Source organism: Camelus ferus, chromosome 34 (genome assembly GCF_009834535.1).
Source record: "Camelus ferus isolate YT-003-E chromosome 34, BCGSAC_Cfer_1.0, whole genome shotgun sequence".
Lineage (NCBI taxonomy): Eukaryota > Metazoa > Chordata > Mammalia > Artiodactyla > Camelidae > Camelus > Camelus ferus.
Genome location: NC_045729.1, coordinates 14,999,950 through 15,018,378, shown reverse-complemented (window position 1 = coordinate 15,018,378; position 18,429 = coordinate 14,999,950). Strand labels below are relative to the sequence as shown.

The following is an 18,429-nucleotide window of genomic DNA, read 5'->3' as shown; positions in this document are numbered from 1 at the left end:
AGGTCCTGGGTTCAATCCCCAGTGCCTCCATTTAAATAGATAGATAGATGATAGATGATGGATAGATAGATAGATAGATAGATAGACAGACAGACAGACAATCTAACCCCCCCACCAAAAAAAAAGTATACAGTGCTGTATGTCAATTCTATCTCAATAAAACTGGAAGGAAAAATTGTTTTTAAATTAAAAATGCTCTCCTGTTGTCAATTCAATACAGTCGGTGGACTTAATTGAAAATTTTATACATAACACATTCGGTACGTGATGATTATGAGCAATCCCAGATTTTAGTGGAAGTCCAGAATTTTAGAATTCTTACTACCTGTGATTTTAGGAAGCCAGGTAACAAATTTTGCGTAAATTTAGTCAGCTGAGAAGGAAATAAGAAGATTGCTTTATCCAAGGATTTTTTCCCTGGATCAGTACAGTAGAATTACATTATTCTACCAATGCTTTTCTGTATTTTGGGAGACAGCTTGGCTAAATCAAACATACTAGACACAAAATAGTGTGGGAGGTGTTGGGGTTGGGGCAGCCAGGCGCCAGAGAGATGGGTCAGGACGCCTATGCTGTTTGTTGGGTTTTTTTGGTTCATATTTTTATTTATTTTTGGGGGGTTGGGGAGTGATTATGTTTATTCCCTTATTTGTTTTTCAGTGGAGGTGCTAGGGATTGAACCCAGGACCTCCTGCACCCTGTGCATGCTAAACACGTGTTCTACCACTGGGCTACACCCTGCCCTGCAAGACCCACATGCTGTGAATTCATTGTGTCTCAAGCTGTATATTGCTCATCAGGTTATTCTAAATAACACAAACCTAAAGGAACTTTCTCTTGCATAAGGCCGTGCAAAAAAGTAGGAGACCAAAAATTATTGGGTCGTTTGCATCAGATTGATGTAGTAGAAATTGTCAGTGGAGAGAAGGCAGTAAAAAAAATTGGGGGAGGAAAGTGAAGCACATAGGAGAATGAGGCAGAAGGATGGAATATTAGAAACTGCAGCAGCGGGGGCCTGAAAACATGCATTTAGGAGGTGCTGATAATTATGATCCTAAAGAAATAGCAACTAGGAATTATTTCTCACACTTTGGTCATTCAAGTAGAGCCCTGATAATTTTTGCCAAACAATCTACATGAACATTTTTACTACTTGTCCTTAAATACTTATTTTTTTCAAAATATTTTTTGAGCACCTACTTTATTCCAGGTGCTAGTCTCGGGTTCCGAGATACACCAGCATAAAACAAAGCACTCTGGACTGTTAGAGCCTGCACTGTAGGGAGGAAGGCAGATGATATACAAAAAAGATAACAAGTAGGTAAACAGTGGAATATATTAGAATATGATAAGAAATATGGAAATATATGGAGGTGAGGGAAATTAAGAATTTACAGGAAGGTGGGCTGGTAATTTTAAATAAGGTAGTCACAGTCAGCCTCATTAAGATGTGATATTTGAAAAAAAAAAAAGATGTGATATTTGTATAGCAATTTGAAAGAGGTAAAAGAGAAGGTCCTGCAGATACTGGGGGTAAGAATTGTTCACGCAAAGGGAACAAAAAGGTCAAAGGCCCTGAGATGGAAGGATGTTAGCTGTGGTTGAGAAATAATACAGAAACCAGCGTCTTGAACAGGGTAAGTGAAGACGAGAAAAGTAGCTTAGCTCAAAGGAGTAAAGCGGGCCACAGCAATTGCCTTGCATACAATTGTAAAGGTCTTTTGTTTTGTTTTCTGTTTTGATTTTTTTTTTTTTAACCCTGGTATGTGGGAAGTCGAGGAGAGTTTCAGTAGAGGGCTGGCATGATTTGGTTTAAATTTAATGGAATCACTCTGCTATGTTTGAAAATGAACGAAAGAAAGATGAGTGCAGATGCTGGGAGACCTCTTTGAAAATTACTGCAGTAACTCAGGCAGGAGAAGACAGGGGCCCTGGAATGGGTAAGTGTTTCTTCCAGTATGATCACTACTCATCTTGAATTCAGACGTAAGTCCAGCTAGCAACTGTCTTCCCTTTCCATCTCTTGGAAAAGTGTGTGTATTTTGTATTGATTCCCACGCACATTTCCACGTAGGCTGTGGCGTAAATGTGTATTAACGAGTGGGCTACGGTATGCCTTGGCCAACCTAGAGCACTCTTACTGTCTGCCATCACTTTTGTTAAAGTCAGGCTTTTATCTCTAAGTTAGAGGTTATTGTTGCTAGCCTGGCTGTTCTAGAGAAGGACCGCTGGACATTCGGCATACAGAATTATTTCCCTTGATTATCATGATTTCTTCAACTCACCACTCCAGCAGGAGGACACAGGAGGAACCCACCAAACCAAAAACAAAATGAAAATACATGGCATCTCTTCAAAACCTCACTTTGTGCCTTAATTGAGCTTTCACCCCGAATTATCTTTGCCTTTCCACATTTCTTTTCAGAGAGCGACAGCACAAGTTAGTGCGTTTAAAGAAAATAGTTAACCTCATCAAAACCTTCTATTTTCCTCTGTCAGATTTTTAAATATTTAAGATCCAAAATTTATGCTTCATCACAAAACTACCTACTGTGCTACCTCCTCCCCAGTGCCAAATTCGTCACCATTTTGGGGGGAGAGGGCAAATAGTGATAGGGTTAATCACACACGGAACATAACTTAAAGGCCAGAGGTTCTTTAACACTTTTTGATTAAAGTGAAATTTATATAACAGTAATCATTTTAAAGTGAAAAATCCAGTGAATCTGACACGATTTCTGTTCACATATTAATAAACACGGGAAGGGTGTAAATGGCTCCCCAGTGATTTGGAAACGTCCCCCTGGAAATATAAATAGCACCAGTGGAAAAGTTTAAAAGAAAACAGGAAAGAGACAAAATAGTGATGTTTCAAAAGTACCTTTTTATAGTAGTTACTAAGGAATTGCTGACAACTGCAAAAGAGTAATCATAAAAAGCAATAAAACATAATTTGCATTACAAAATGGTAATACTCCTTCAATAAGACAGGTTACTTTTTATATTTATTATCAGATCTTTTTTTGATTGACAGTATTTAAAAAGGGGAAAGCTTTTTTGTAAGTGCAAATTCCTATAATTTCACGTTACACAAGATTCTACTAGTTAGAGATACGGCAGGCATATTCTCTCAGCTATTTAATTGAGGGAAAAAAGACAGAATTGCTGATTTTTTTTATGATGCTTTTGAGCATAATCATGACCACATTGATGAATAAAATAATAAAATGGCTCTGATTTAGCGAAGTTTCTTTTTTCTTTTCTTCATTTAGCTATTCAAAAAAGATTTCCAGCAGGCGGTCTGAGGACACGGAGGGGAGGTGACCATGCCGCTCCAGCCCACACTCAGTACCACCCATCTTGAGAGCTGCCTGGTGGAAATGGACAGACCCCTGGAGAGCTCCCTTTACCCCCGATAATTCTTTCTAGCCCCCCCCCCACCCCGCCAAACTTGCCTGTGCTTCTACATTTTAAAAAATCGTTAAACTGTGGTAATAAAAACAAAATTCCTCGTGTGTCTGATACACTGCTGAAAGTGCAGGAGCAAATCATGGAAACAAACCAGAGGGACTCCAGCGGCCCTTTTTAAGGACAAAAACAAACAAACAAAACAAAACAAAACAAAAAACCTCTGCTTTAGTCAGAAATTAAGATCTTGAAACACCTTTGTGGCGAATCCCTGGTAAATACAGAGTCAGCGGCAGAATGAAAATTCAAGTTCAGCTGCCTTGACTCCATTTCTAGGGCTCTAATAACTAGACAATAATTCGGGTTGCCTGGTGGAGTTGGCAAGTATAGAAATCCCAGCCTCCCCGTCCTGTTTCTCAGCTAAGATGACTGCGCTCTCTTGCTATTTTCAGCATTTGTTTTGACCTCAATCATCTCTCTTTTCTGTTTTGTTTTCTGCCTTTCTTACTATCCTACATACTTCTCTTTGCGTTTCCCTGGTGACACCCCCACCATTATATTGACAGCTTCTTCTCGCAAATACTGTATGAAAGCACACTGCAACGTTGGTCATAAGTGTCTGACACATGAATCCACACACAGTTGTGAGATGAGTCTTCTTGGGTAACTGTGCTTCTGATTTGAAACCTGTTAAAATAAAATATAGGGAGGTAATGGGAACAAACGTAAGAAATTCTACTGTCTACTGTCTACACAGAGCTGAAATAAATTGGTAAGGATACTGGCAAAAAGAGTTTCTGAAGTGTATATATTATTGGAAAAGGAAACTTAGATTTAGATTCTATTTGTTTCCAAATGGTAACAAAATCGTCTTCATTATTAAGTCATAAAAATGACTCAGAAATGTTTAAAGAAATACAACTAGTTGCATACAACTAAATAAAACTTCTGACAAAAAAGAAAAACCATTTAATATTGTAGAGGCAGTTTTTTTTTTTTACTTATCTTTCAACCTTTTACCTAGAAGTATATTTATCAAATAAAGCAACAGTTTACTGAAATTATTATTGAGTGTATTTAGTGAGTGGAAGAGATCCTGCTGAAAGTAATCAAGAAGTGAGTGAAGAATCACAGGTATCAAGGCCATTTAGAGGCAGTTCAAACAACTCTATATATTGAGTGCATCCTGAAGGTTGAGCTGCTGTACTGCAGTATAATGTAGACCACTGCGAGAATGGCCATGGGTAGATAGAGGCAGGGCTGTGTCCTATTTGCTCTTTAATTTCCTAAAGAAGCCGTGTTATTTAGCAAAACGCAACGGGCATCAGTGAGCCTCAGTGTACAAGCTGTGGTCTGGGGCTCTTCATCTTGCACATCTATCTTTCCTCGGCCCTGGAGTTGAAGGACTGAGAGAATGCTTCTGCAGAAATGACTGGGTTAAGGCCCAGTCTCAGGGAAAATTCTGACCCAGATATTTTCTTGACATCTAAGAGATTTGGAGGGTAGGTACAAGCCAGATTAAATCACTGCCACCAATGAGTACTTACACATCAAACTTCTACTTAGGACTTCAGAGAGTCCACTAGTCATGTTTTAAAATAGCAAAAGAAAACTCAGGACAAACAAATGCTATAGAAAAGTAAGAGATATATTTTGTTAAGATTGTTAATAAATTCAGTGTGCTTGGGCTATTTGAAGTGAAATAGTTAAGTGGTATTAAAATCCAAGTGCGATCATACTCAGGAGTTAGTACTAGTCACACCCAGGGGTGCCTGCCAGAAGCAAATGAAAAGCCACTCTGTACACTTCAAATTAATTCTACAAATATTTAAGATACAACATTAAGCACACTAGCAAAAATAATCAGGCCTATAAGAAAACAAATCAAGATGAATAAAAATACAAGAAAAAGATGATGGAAGCAGGTACACATGAGTATAGAACACTGGCCTTATCCAACATAAACGTTAAAATAACTATACAGTGTATTCCAGGAGTCAAAAGACAACATCGAGACTGTTGAAAGAAAGCTGGGAAATATAAACAGTGACTGAGTAGATCTGAGAAATTATAAAACTGAAAAATTCACTAAACAATGTTCATGACAGCACTTTGCAGAACAACCACAAAGTAGCAACAACTCAAATGTTCATCGACAGATGACTGGATAAACACAATGTATGAATACATGTTAGTACTAATATATAGATGGACCAATTATGCTAAGTGAAAGAAGCCAGACACAAAAAGCCACATATCATGTGACTCCATTTACACGAAATGTCCAGAAAAGGCAAATCTATACACATAGAAAGTAGGTAAGTGGTTGCCAGGGACAGGGTGAAGAGGAGATAATGGGGAAGGATTGCTAATGGGTACAAGACTTCTCTTCGGGGTGATGAAAATGTTCTGGAATGAGATAGTGATGATGGATATACAACTCTATGAATACACTAACACCACCGAATTGTGCACTTTTAAAGGATGAATTTTATGGCATGTAAATTACATCTCAATAAAGCTGTTATTAAAAAAAAAGAACAAATCCAAAAAAAAAATTAAAATTTTAATTGAGGCTTTTAACAGCAGATGAGCTACAGATGAGAAAAAAATGAACTGGAAGATATGTGAGACGTAAATATATAGATTAAAGGAGAAAGGATGAAAACATGGGGAAAAGCAAAGGAAACACGTAAGATACTGTGAATACATATAACTTCAAGTTCGGAAGGAAGGAAGCAATATTTGACACAGATATGGCTTACAACGCTTCAAAGTTGAAAAAAAGACATCAGATTTAAACATGTATTACTTTCAATATAGCTGACCTTTCCAAAACAACAATAAAAAATAGAAAACATTATAATATCTTTGAATGCCTGAGAGAAAAAAACTACACGTTTCTAATTTTATACTAAAATTTTTTTTAGAAAAGTTAAAGACAGTTCTAGACAAACACGGAGAATTCAACTTTACAATTTCAACTCTGAAGGAAATACTAAAGTGTATTCTTCAGATTTAAAAAAAAAGTTCAAAATCGAAGGTAGGAGAGGTAGAAAGGAATAAGAAACAATGAAAATCATAAGTATGTGGGAAAATCTAATAAACTGCATAAATCTATACATCTATTGTTTTCTAGGGTTATATTTTCATTGATTCCAAGATGCTATCAATCGTTGGAGGGAGTACTTGTGTAGGTAGCCCTACGTGGCTACTCAGCTCTTTTTGACTCAAAAGGCCCTGCTACCCTCCTGTTTTGTTTTGTTTCTTTCCTGGCTCACTCTTTCTCTCCTCACCACTATGTGTCTTTTTCTCTCTCTTTCTTATTGTGGCCAACAGATCAGATTCTTAACTGACAAGCTCTCACCTCCCTGGGAAAGGGTATGACGCTTTGGTTCTCCAGACACTTACACGTCAGGCAAGAACATTGAACCATCCTCCCAGAGCCACGGTCCTTCAGTCTGACGGCGAGCAAGCCCTATCCAAAATGAATGATCAGGCTGGGAAGACACTTGCCATGATATAAATTCCTGTAAGGAAACGTAAATACAAACACATGTCAAGGAGCAAAAGAGACAGAGATAAAGAGAGAGCCTAGAGATGGAGAGACAAAGACAGAAGATACAGAGAGACACTCTCAAAGGTTTTGAGAGGCAACAGATTGAGTCACCTTGGTGGGGGATGCAGGCAGACTGCGGCAACAACATTTTATGTTGAAGGGGATCTCTCTCTGAAATTCTATAGTATTTGTGGCCAATACCCAATGCTTAACTTTTCACAGCTGTTGAATTGCTTCTATTTTCTTACAAATTATATGAGCATTTCAATAGCAAGCTTACTTTTTACACCTCTTTGCCTTTCCCAATGTCTCGCAAGGAGTAAATGATTTATAAATGTGTATCGTCACAGCTGCGATTTTTCTTGATAATGATGATGACAAGGGGGACAATTTTCTATTTCACTCCACCAGTTTGACAACTGAAATCCAAACCCACAAAGATGACTAGTGACCTGATTGTTTTAGTCATGCAGACTTGGAGTGTGTTTGAAAGGATTTGTTTTTAAAGTAAAATGTGCTTATTTTTTAATTAACTCATGAAAAATAGAAGCATATATTGTGAACTTTACTCACGTATAGCATGCTATTATTAAAATTATGGAGAATATGTAAAATGACGTTCTTCTAAGGAAAATCATCATTAGCAGGAATCTACCTGTGTATTTCTGCTCAGTATAGACCACAGATAATTATGACTGACATCTACACTTACCAACTCTTTTGCACTGTCTATCTTCAGGAGATGAGAGCCCAGCTGAGAGCACTGTCTTTTACTTCCGTTCCAGGAATCTAATGATGTCCTAAATAGGTAGCAGCTAGTCTCATGTGTGATCCAGTGAGGGGGACACGAGCTAGGAAGAATTCCTGGAAATAAAAGGTAAATACAATGAGGTTCATACTATACCAATCCCCTCCTTTAGTGCAAGTACCATTCACCCTGAGGACACTCCATAAATGATCAATGAAGTGCCATTAATATATTTTATTTTCAACTCAAACTGTAGGCATATGGCACTACAGAAGAAGCCACGTTAAGATCCTCCTACTCATTTTAAATTTAAAAACGCATTGAGTAACGATAAGGAATGTTTTAGACAGTCAACCTGCCTTTCCTTCTTGACTTGTCTTCCATTTTCTTCAAATTCAGCCCAGAATTCCCTTTCTCCAGGAAAACACTTAAAATAAATCAACCCAAAATCAATCATTGAGCTATAGAGTAAGTTCATGTTAACTTATTTTACAGGTGTGAGGTCCATTTCAGAATGCAATTTTCCCAGTGAGAAGAAAAGTCTAAGAGCTATAATTCACACTGTAGAGTCTCTTGGTTTTGATTTATTAGCTACTTTATACAAATAGGAGGAGGTATGTGTCCAGAGATGGAAAATTGAAGTCAAAATACTGTCATAGTCAATCATGATGCATTTAGAAATTGAAGTTTAGTATATAAAAAAATTGTAATTAGATCAATAAAATTGTATGATTAAAGAAAAACAAATTTAACCAGTTTTTAGGAACATATCTATCAGGTAAATCTCTTCTGTACATGTTTAACATAGCCTCTTGATTCTTAGCAACAATTTCCCTTCTTTCCTTTTTCTGTTCTGATATCGTATTCCCTATTTTAATTATATCACTTTGAAATGTCAGTTTCCTAAAGTAGGAGAACACAGCTTGTTCCTTCATGTCAAGTTGTACAATCTCTGATAAGCCTAAAGACATAGTCTGTGATCAATTAGATACTGATTTGAGGGGAAAATTCAATTTACAACTGTTCAACCAAGTTTATAAGGCATTTATGTCACTTTGCTGTATCTATGACGGGGGTGTATTTTACTGAGATAACACTGCCGTGTTCTTTCCCTGAATGCGCGATCACTGCATGTAAAAGCCCTTTCTTCACCCCCTGCTCTAAGCCTTAGCGCCAACAGTGAACCCTTCTGAGTCAAGGTTGCTATCCATCCTTTAACTCTGCCCTTGCCTGTGAGAGCCTTGGTCGGAGCCATACTCTCTTCTAAAGATGACTGTGTGGGTTGACTGCGGTTCTCCTTATTTCTTGATGGAAAGTTGTCATTCTTCAATGGGTTGTTCCCTGAACTGGATCTCCACATAGCTTCATATAAGAACAATAATAATAATAATGACAGAGAAAAAGGTCATGTTATTATGTTTGAAAATTAAAACCCCCAAAACCATATTTTTGTTGGACTATTAAGGGATACATTCTTCTTGTGTGTGATTTTTATTTTTTTAATTGAAGTTTAGTCTATCTACAACGTTGTGTTAGTTTCTGCTATACAGTGTAGTGATTCATCTATACATATATATATTCCCTTTCATATCTCTTTCATTATAGGACATTACAAGGTATTGAATATAGTTCCCTGTGCTATGTAGTACACTTGTTGTTTATCTATTTTATGTGTAGTAATTAGTATCTGCAAATTCTGAACTCCCAATTTATCCCTCCCCACCCCCTTTACCCTCTGGTAACCATAAGTTTGTTTTCTATGTCTGTGAGTCTGTTTCTGTTCTATAAAAAAGATCATTTGTGTCCTTTTTTTTTTAAGATTCTCCATTAAGTGATACCACATGGTATTTTTCTTTCTCTTTGTGGCTCACTTCACTTAATATGGCAATCTCCAGGTCCATCATGTTGCTGCAAATGGCATTATTTTATTATTTTCATGGTTGAGTAGTATTCCATTGTGTGTGTATGTGTGTATATATATGTGTGTGTGTGTATATATATACACACACTACAACTTCTTTATCCATTCTTCTGTCAATGGACATTTAGGTTGTTTCCGTGTCTTGGCTATTATAACTAGTGCTGCTATGAACATTGGGGTGCATGTATCTTTTCAAATTAGAGTTTCTTCCAGATAGATGCCCAGGAGGGATTGCTGGATCATATGGTAAGTCTATTTTTAGTGTTTTAAGGAATCTCCATACTGTTTTCTGTAATGGCTACACCAAACTACATTCTCACCAACAGTGTAGGGGGGGTCAAAGGGATACACTCTTGAGTAATGATAAATGCATAATATGTTGCTGATGGAGAGGTAAAGATAGATAGACAGATATGGATAGAATAGATGATAGATTAAATAGATGGAAAAAAGAAATAACTTCCATAAAGAAGGTATAATGCATAAGAGAAAAATGAAGCAGATAGAGAAGAAGGGGTTAGAGAGAAAGCAAGAGGCAAATAAAATACTGTCAATTGGAGCCATGATAGATTTGAAATAGTAATAAATTTTCTATTTTCTGTCTTTTGAGAATGAGAATCCTTGAGGACCTGCTTGGTGCCTACAACACAGAATGTACTCAATAAACAGTTGACTAATTACGGAATCTTTCATAAAGACTCTGTGAAGACACAGTAATACTTTATTGACAATAGAATGCATGAGATATAAAATCTAAGGAAATGTGTTCATCCATTACCAAATACCTACTTCGTACTTGGAATGAGCCTTCGGTATTTCCTGGTATTACCAAAGGATCCATATTAAAGATCAGATATAAAACAATTTCCTTGAATCTTGAGACATAAAATGAGCTTAGAGTCTCTTTAGAGAATTTATTTCATTAGGAAGATAAACACCAGTTGTACTTCCTTCTTCACCTCCACTGGTTTCCTTTCATTAATTTATCCTAGGAATTCCACAGCTTTGAAACCAGCTATTCAAGGGGGTAGCAGAGAAATGCAGTTAGGAGTGTGAGTTTTTTAGACAGACTACCTAAATTCTTAATCACAACCCTACCTTAACCAGTTTATGACCCTAGAAATAAAATGAGAACTAACACCACCAATTCAGTAGAGTCAATATACAGTTTAAATTAAATTATGTTACGCTCTTAAAAGAGTGCCTGGGACATCATAAATGTTTATTGAATCTCCATTGTTGTGCATCTCCCCAACCAATACTCACCCACGGTACCTAGGACCACAGCTGTCACCAGCGTTACCAAGCACAAAATCCCCACAGCCACAGCAATGGGACACCAACGAGGGGATGGAGCACAAGGTCGTAAGGAACAAAAGGAAGCTGAAAGTGAAGACAGAAGGTGAGCCTCTGGGTCATGGAGCACTTCAGTCCTGCAGTTCATCAAAATCTGACCCCCAGAAAACCGACTCATCTTGGATTAGTCTGAATTTTGCTCCACCTTTAACGCATTTCTTCAGGTTCTGAAACTGTCATCTGAGCCCCATGCCGTGGGATCTGCCCACTCCTAATTTCAGTTCCACATTGATGTCTGTAGGTCTTGACGCTGCCAGGATTCCTGAAATCCTACTCAGGCTTCGAAGAGACAGCTTAATGTAGCAGAAATAGCACTGGTTGCCAAGAGTAATCTTCCCCTTTTACTTATTTGTTGCATGTCCTTGGGCAAATTACTTCCTCTGCTTTTTTTCAATGCTCTTTGTGAAAAATCAGGGTAATAATACATCAAAGGATTACTGTGGGAATTAAATAAGTTGACACGTGTAAAAGCACCTACCGTGCATGATAGGCAACTCTGTTTGTCCACAAATATGTATAAACACACATGTGCCTCCCTGCCCATTGCATCATCCAGTTTTCCACTCTTCCCTGACAGGTTGCCCAAGAAAAGAATTGCTTAAGTGACAAGAGATAAATAATTGTGCAATGTGGACGACCAGAAAGCAGAAGAGAGCAAATTCTGCCTCAAAACCTGTAAATAATCTCTCTTTTGATAACAAGCAGCTCACTTGATGTTAATATCACTACACCAAGACTGAGACTAAGCAGTGAGAGCATTTCAGAGAATTGACAAATAGGAAGAATCACAGAGGAGATTTAATTGCTCATTTAATGAAGACAGAGATCTCTTAACGCCCTTCTCTAAATTTCAGTTCTTTTACATTCTAAGTCACATGTCCTGATGATGGGATTTTTTAACTAACACATAAGATTTTTTCTTCACTGATATACAAAGAACTCCCTTTTGCCTTAAAAAATTCCAAATAAAAAAAAAAGATCAGATTTGGGATTCTAAATCTTATGACTTCTGACTTCCCTTTGGCCTTTCCTGCAAAATCACAAGTGGTTTTTTCCGTCTTTTCTTTCTTCTCTCCAGCATCCTGATGAGGGTCATATACACTTCTTTCTTTAAGTGTCCTTGACCTCCATTCTACAACTTACTCGTTTCTAACAAATAAGCCACAAGTTACTCCCTTTGAATTCTATCATCATTGCATTTCATCACACTTATTACCAACTCCTCACGTTTGAAGAGTTTATTTCTACAGAACAGAGAAATTGTATTTTCTATCATCATAATTAAATACAGTTGACCCTTGAATGACCCAAGGGTTAAGGGGCCGACCCCCTCTAGTCAAAAATCTCCCTATAACTTGTAGTCGGCCCTTTATATCTGCGATTCCTCCCGTCTGTAGATCAGGATCCGCAGATTCAACCAACCGCAGATTGTGGAGCACTGTCGTATTTACTACTGAAAAACGTCTGTGTATGAGTAGACCTGTGCAGTTCAAACCCGCATTGTTCAGGGGTCAACTGTACTAAAGATTGGTCACTGAATGGTTGCCATAAAAAAAAGGCTTAGCGCACAGTCAAACTATCTTCAGGGGCTTCTGAAAACCTTTAAAAATATATTAGTAAAGCCCCAACAAATCACTAGTCTCTCAAAATTCTTTTTCCACTTCCAGTTTTAGTCGTTGAGAATGAGAATGTTGAAGTCAGGAAGAAAAGTATACCTTTCTTTGAGTCCACGGATCTCCTGGTGATGTGGCGAGAGCTGAAGTCTAATTGAGTGTATCCATCCTCATCCAAATTTTCCAGTGACGAACGGTATTCCATCATTCTACTGAGTTCCAGAATTGGCACAGCATTTGAGAGCTCTTTCTTCTCTTCTCCTAAGACAACTGCCTGTGGACAAAAGAGGATCTATGAGTCAAATCATGTGGCAGAGGCGTTCACTAAGCGTTAAGAAGTTGAGCTTAAGTAGTCCAACCAGATACCCAAAAGCAGGAAATGAAAACTATGCTGTGGTAATTTCCCATTGGTACCTTTAGATCCTGTTTCTGAGACTGAGGAGTCTTAAGAGAATTATAAGATAGCACAAGAGATGGCTAGATACCTGTGAAGAAGCTCATTGACTAACAGGTGGAAACCCACAGGTAGGTGTATGAAGGATGCCTGAGGTACATTGTTGTAACAACAGAGGAAACAAATCTCTGAGATTTGTTAGAGGTCAAGAACACAAAGAAGTAAACTTTTTGTTCAACAACTGCTATGAACTAAGTATTGTCCACTGCACGTGTTTTCTCACACAATCTCAGTTTTCCAACACGTCTTTGAGGTGGCTATTATTGGCCTGATTTTCAAATGACAAAAATGACACAGAGAAATTTGACCCCCTTGCTCAGTTTTAAGAAGCTAATAAAAATTTTGAAGCAAGGAATCAAACCAAAGTCTACCTTTTCATATGTTGAACTGTTGTCAGCAGTAGCGTTTGTTCCCAGAATGAAATCTCAAAAATAATATCCTTCCCCAAAAAGTATCTATTTGGGTAAGTTTACTAGAATGAGCGTCACACCAGGAAAAGGAAACACAGGAGATCCTGAGGCACAGGTCCAATGTGACTTTTTGGAAATTTGATATAAATAAATGAATAAAGGGAACAAATTATATGAATATGTAGAAATAAATGAATTAAATAGGCGGCAAGATTATTGACAAACTAATCATTCCCTTAAGAACCTTTGTAGAGAAAGAAATTGTAAGTCTTCGGAAGACAGCAGCATTTCAAATAACTTCTCTATTTACGTTCACAAATTTCACCAAAAAAATCCTCAAATTCCACCTCAGATGTGAATGCTAACTTGGGTCTCCTGCTTCCCTCCTTCCCTCCATCCATCCATTAAGCAATTAAATCTCAACTGAACATTAACTATATTCTCAGGATCAAGACGAAATAAATTACTTAAATTGTTTAAGTGTGCCCTGGGCTGGGCAGACCCCCAAAATGGCTCAGCGTCATTCACAACATTCTTTCCAGTGTTAGTCATGCTTACTACAAATGACATGGAATCTTCTCATGGAGTCCTTGAAATTTTTTTAATTAAGCCAAAGTCTCTCTTTATAATGGATAAATCCTTCAGAGTGAAACTGTTCTTCACCATTTTTTCCCCAGTCCATCTTCCCTTTTCTGTTCTGTTCATGGTCTAGTGGTTTCAGCTGGTTACACCACTCACATTTCACATATGACCTTGCTGTCCATCTAACTTGAGCCCTTTCCCTTCCATTGGACTGGGGGGAAGTGTACACAGCGTATATAAACATCACTCTCACATGGCATTTGTGTTTGAAACTTTCCAGTCTCTCCAAGGAAGAAATGATATTTATATGTCATTTTCTTACTGGTGGGTACTTATAACTGTTTCCCTCACTAATCCTTGAGTACCTTGAGCAGTGGTGCACCTAGCATATTTTCAACAGCTCATTTATTCCTTTTTTTTTGCCTCCTTCTCTAAATGACAGATTTTTAGTAATAATCATGAAATGGAATGAATGATAATAATAATAATCAGAAAACAAATGGAAGCAGTGAATTTTTAATTGAATTTTATATATAAAATCATGCCAGTAAAAATTAAAATGTACATATAAATATGTACACTAAAATAAATATTGTACAAACTACTTTTAATTATATGGATAAAAATCTTTTTGATTATATTAATACTGTTTTTGGAAAAGGGAGAAGAAATTTATACCTATATGAAAGTGTGTCACAGTAATAAATAACAATATTACAATTTCTGTTTTGGACCCATACCTTCTCCAAATTGGTCAATAATTTCATCAAGATTAATCTTTTTCACATGTTCATGTTGACTAGACCGTGTACCCTGACACATCAATTGATTTAAAACCACTTTTTGTTTGATTTTGAAAAGTTTCTTCCATTGAAACAACTAACATAAAAATAAGGAAAAGATTTATACATAGAATATGTGTGGCAAAGATTTAGAAAATTCCTATTTCACAGTTATTCTAGAAATTGCAATAGTGTTCGTGTCTTTGTTTCTTCAGGATCAATTTTAGAAGATTTCAAATGTCTCTACAAATTGAAACTTGTGTAAGTACAGATAATAATTACAAATAGTTGCATAGAATGGTAATTGAAATAACTCAACTTCTGTTTCTTTGACTTTATAACGTTTATTTAAAATCTATGGGCAATTCCAAACCATTCCAACTTGTTCCCAAAACCAGATGTCAGTGTAACTGGGAGCTCTGTGAATCAACTTCCATGCAGAATACAATATTTACTAAAGGAAAATTGACACAGACCTGTTAATATGAAATATATAGTTATTATCCAGGAGTCCAGAATAGCAAATTTACTTACATGGTAAAATTTGTTTGTAATCCTAAAATCACCTTGAGTGGCCTGACCACACAGTGGACCATATTTAGATTCAACATATAAATGATATCACATAAGATTCTTCTTTTTGATCACACAAACGCATCAAGTTGTTTCCGTCTCAGGGACTTTGCACCTATACCCTGGCTGATGTGATTTGCCTGGAGAACTTTGCTTGGTGGGATTTTTCGTGGTAATCTGTTCTCATCTTAAGTATCACTCTCTCTGGAAGGTTCCACATCAAGATGATGGCTATTCGTGGATTCCAGTCTATGCCACCCTCTGAGTAGAAACAAGAAGCTGTCCTGCTCCTGGGACCCCTAGACCAGACTTCCAGAGATTTCCCTGACAGGCAGGGTCAGTGCCCCTACTCAGCCCTGAAGCAGCTACAGAAGATCGATCATCACCCCTCTGCTCCCCATAAGATTATGGAAGTAAAATCTGAGGGGGTGGAAAGAGACAGGAGGGAAGAGGGCAGGGCACAACCATTGAAGGAATGACACAGCCGTTGAGGATAAGATGAACTGGTTAGAACCAAGATGGCAGAAGAGTTGACTTCCAGTAGACCTCAAGCCTCATTATACGCTCATTGTGTACATTAGCATGCTAAATGACACACCCACAGTTGCCATGAAAGTTCCCAAGCTGATCATAAAAGGCCAAAAAGTGGATGGGGCCCAATTCCTGGAAATCCCCACCCCTTCCCCAACATAGTTGGAATAATCCTCCTACTTGTTAGCGTATGAAATTACCAAGCCCATAAAAACTAACCCCACACCTCGTGGTCGCTCTCTCTGTTGCCCTCTGAGATGGCCTGCACCCTGTCTATGGTGTGTGCATCTGCTTTAAACGAAACATTCCCACACCTCATGTCTTCTCTCCCTCTCGACTTTTGAGACGTCTGCATTCTGCCTGTGTAATGTGTATCTTCTAAGCTACTCTCCCTTCTGAGTGAGATTGGACCACATTTTGTCTATGGAGTACCTATCTCCCTAAATAAACTTGCCTTCACTTAAAAAAAAAAAAAAAAAAAGATTTAGCAAAATCAGGCAGGAGTGAATGAGGTGATGGTGCCACCTGCTGCTTTGTGCTGCAAACTTCAAGGCAAGTTAGAGGAAGTTCATCTATTTTAAGCACTTAATGAGCAAAACTGAAAATTTCTGCAGGCTGGACCTGACTCATAATAAAAACGTGACTTTTGCTCTGCTATCTATATTTCCTCATTCCTAAAAAATTGTAGTTTCGAGGGGTTACTTTGTCGTGCTCAGGCTCGGATTCCTTCAATAATTACTGCTGATGTTTACTGTACTTTTAATTTTTAGTATCTGCCAGTGTATGATCCGTTCTTGGAGGGCAGGAAACTTGTCTTGTTCATTACAAACTCCCAGCATCTAGAGTACCACTTCACGTGTTAAGAGAATAAATAAAATTGTATATATGTAGCTATCTTTAATTTAATTGTTTTCTTCCAACACAGTAGACTGTAAGTACCCTGAAAATAGAATCTCCATATATTCATTACTGTCTACTCTGTTAGCACTAAGGAAGGAGGCATTTGAGAGAGCATTGTTAGATGAATGAATGAATGTACCCAAAAAAGAGTGAGAAAAATCTCAACTCCACATCTCCTTGTCACAGTAAATTAGAACAACTTGGGGAAAATATCCTGATAGTATTTTGATATTTAAGTTACTGATGTATATGAACAAGTATTTTCAAGTTATATGTCATGCACCCTACATCATTTCCCATACATAACACAAATGCTTAATAGGATGGGCATAATATTTATAAAAAGCTGTTTATTTAATTTTTTTTAATATTTGGGATTTATTGCAATTAAGTAAAAGACTTAGTACTATATAAGCGTATACCAGAAAAGAACTTAGCAAACACAGATGATTTGAAGTTTATGAATGTATTTAGGTAGATTCCTGCTGGCAGGCATGTAGGATGCTTTACTAAACTTGAATTATTTATATTACTACTGGATTGCTTATTCTGTAAGAGTGGAATTATAAATTATCTGTCAGCTGTGCTTTTATTTTATTTTATTTTATTTAGTATTTTTGTTTTGTTTTCTCAGGGGGAGATAATTGGGTTTGTTCATTTATTTTGTAACGGAAGTGCTGGAGATTGAACCCAGGGCCTTGTGCCTGCTAAGCATGTGCTCTCCCACTGAGCGCCCCACCTAGCTGTGCTCTTAATGGAGTAAAAGAACCAAAACAGAGCTGAGGCCTGTGACTGCTCACTGCAGTAGAACATGGACCATTAAGTTTAAATGGCTTCTACCAAAGGCCAATTTAATCATTTTCAAAGCCACTGAGATTTTCTTATGGTCCAGGTACAAGTCAAATGGCTAACAGCCCTACTAAGAATGCTGAGGTTCCCAACTGTACAAATGTGCAGAACCACATACTTCTCTCTCATTTTAAGATTTATCCCCAGGAAATGGGTGGCCCATCAATTGTCTGGTCCACGGCATCTTTTACAGGATAGTACCTCGCACGTCACCGGGCTGAAGGTGACTGATTGTGGAGAGGGAGAGGTGGAGAGGATTTTGGAAGTAAATGTAGCTGCAGAGAAGATACATTTGGAGCCAATAAGACATAAAGATGAGATTTTTAAAAATTTGTTCATTTTACTTGTTAAGATTTAAAAACTCAAACAATAGATTCAGAAAGCATATACATTCTACTCCTATTTCCAAACCAGCACAGTCTAAGTCTGCAAACTACTCTAAGGTAATTCAATATTTGAAATAATATTCACTTAAATACCATTGTGAAAGAAAAATACTGCAAACCATATCAGTAAACAAAGAATGCTGAAGCCATCCAGTCATCAGCGGCTTCCACCACCCCCCAGTGAAGACCAGCCCACAGACCGGCCTCTGCAGCCACTCACAACGGGGCACTTGAAGGGGACTCAGAATAAGAAAGGACAAGATACTGGCCCTAGATAGCTAGGTGCTTGCCAAAGGAATGAATTCAGTGAGCCCAAATGTTTGCTTTCTCCCATATACAGAAAAGCACTAAATTCTT

At 37.6% G+C, this 18,429-nt stretch overlaps 1 protein-coding gene across 4 annotated transcripts; it reads right to left on the bottom strand.

Moving 5' to 3' along the window:
- Positions 1-2,864: 2,864 nt before the first annotated feature.
- Positions 2,865-12,912, bottom strand: CLEC7A (C-type lectin domain containing 7A). Of its 4 annotated transcripts, none has more exons than XM_014565490.2 (6): positions 12,708-12,912; positions 10,903-11,019; positions 8,946-9,077; positions 7,680-7,831; positions 6,820-6,938; positions 2,865-4,095 (listed from the first exon to the last, which is right to left on the bottom strand). In XM_014565490.2, exons 1-6 carry the CDS (start codon positions 12,811-12,813, stop codon positions 3,963-3,965), a joined length of 759 nt encoding a protein of 252 aa, XP_014420976.2. In that variant the 5' UTR covers positions 12,814-12,912; the 3' UTR covers positions 2,865-3,962. The 4 variants fall into 4 exon arrangements, with proteins under 4 accessions (XP_014420976.2, XP_006192199.3, XP_006192202.3 ...); XM_032472848.1 differs by having other exon boundaries at positions 3,967-4,095; positions 6,776-6,938; XM_006192137.3 differs by lacking the exon at positions 8,946-9,077.
- Positions 12,913-18,429: the final 5,517 nt, after the last annotated feature.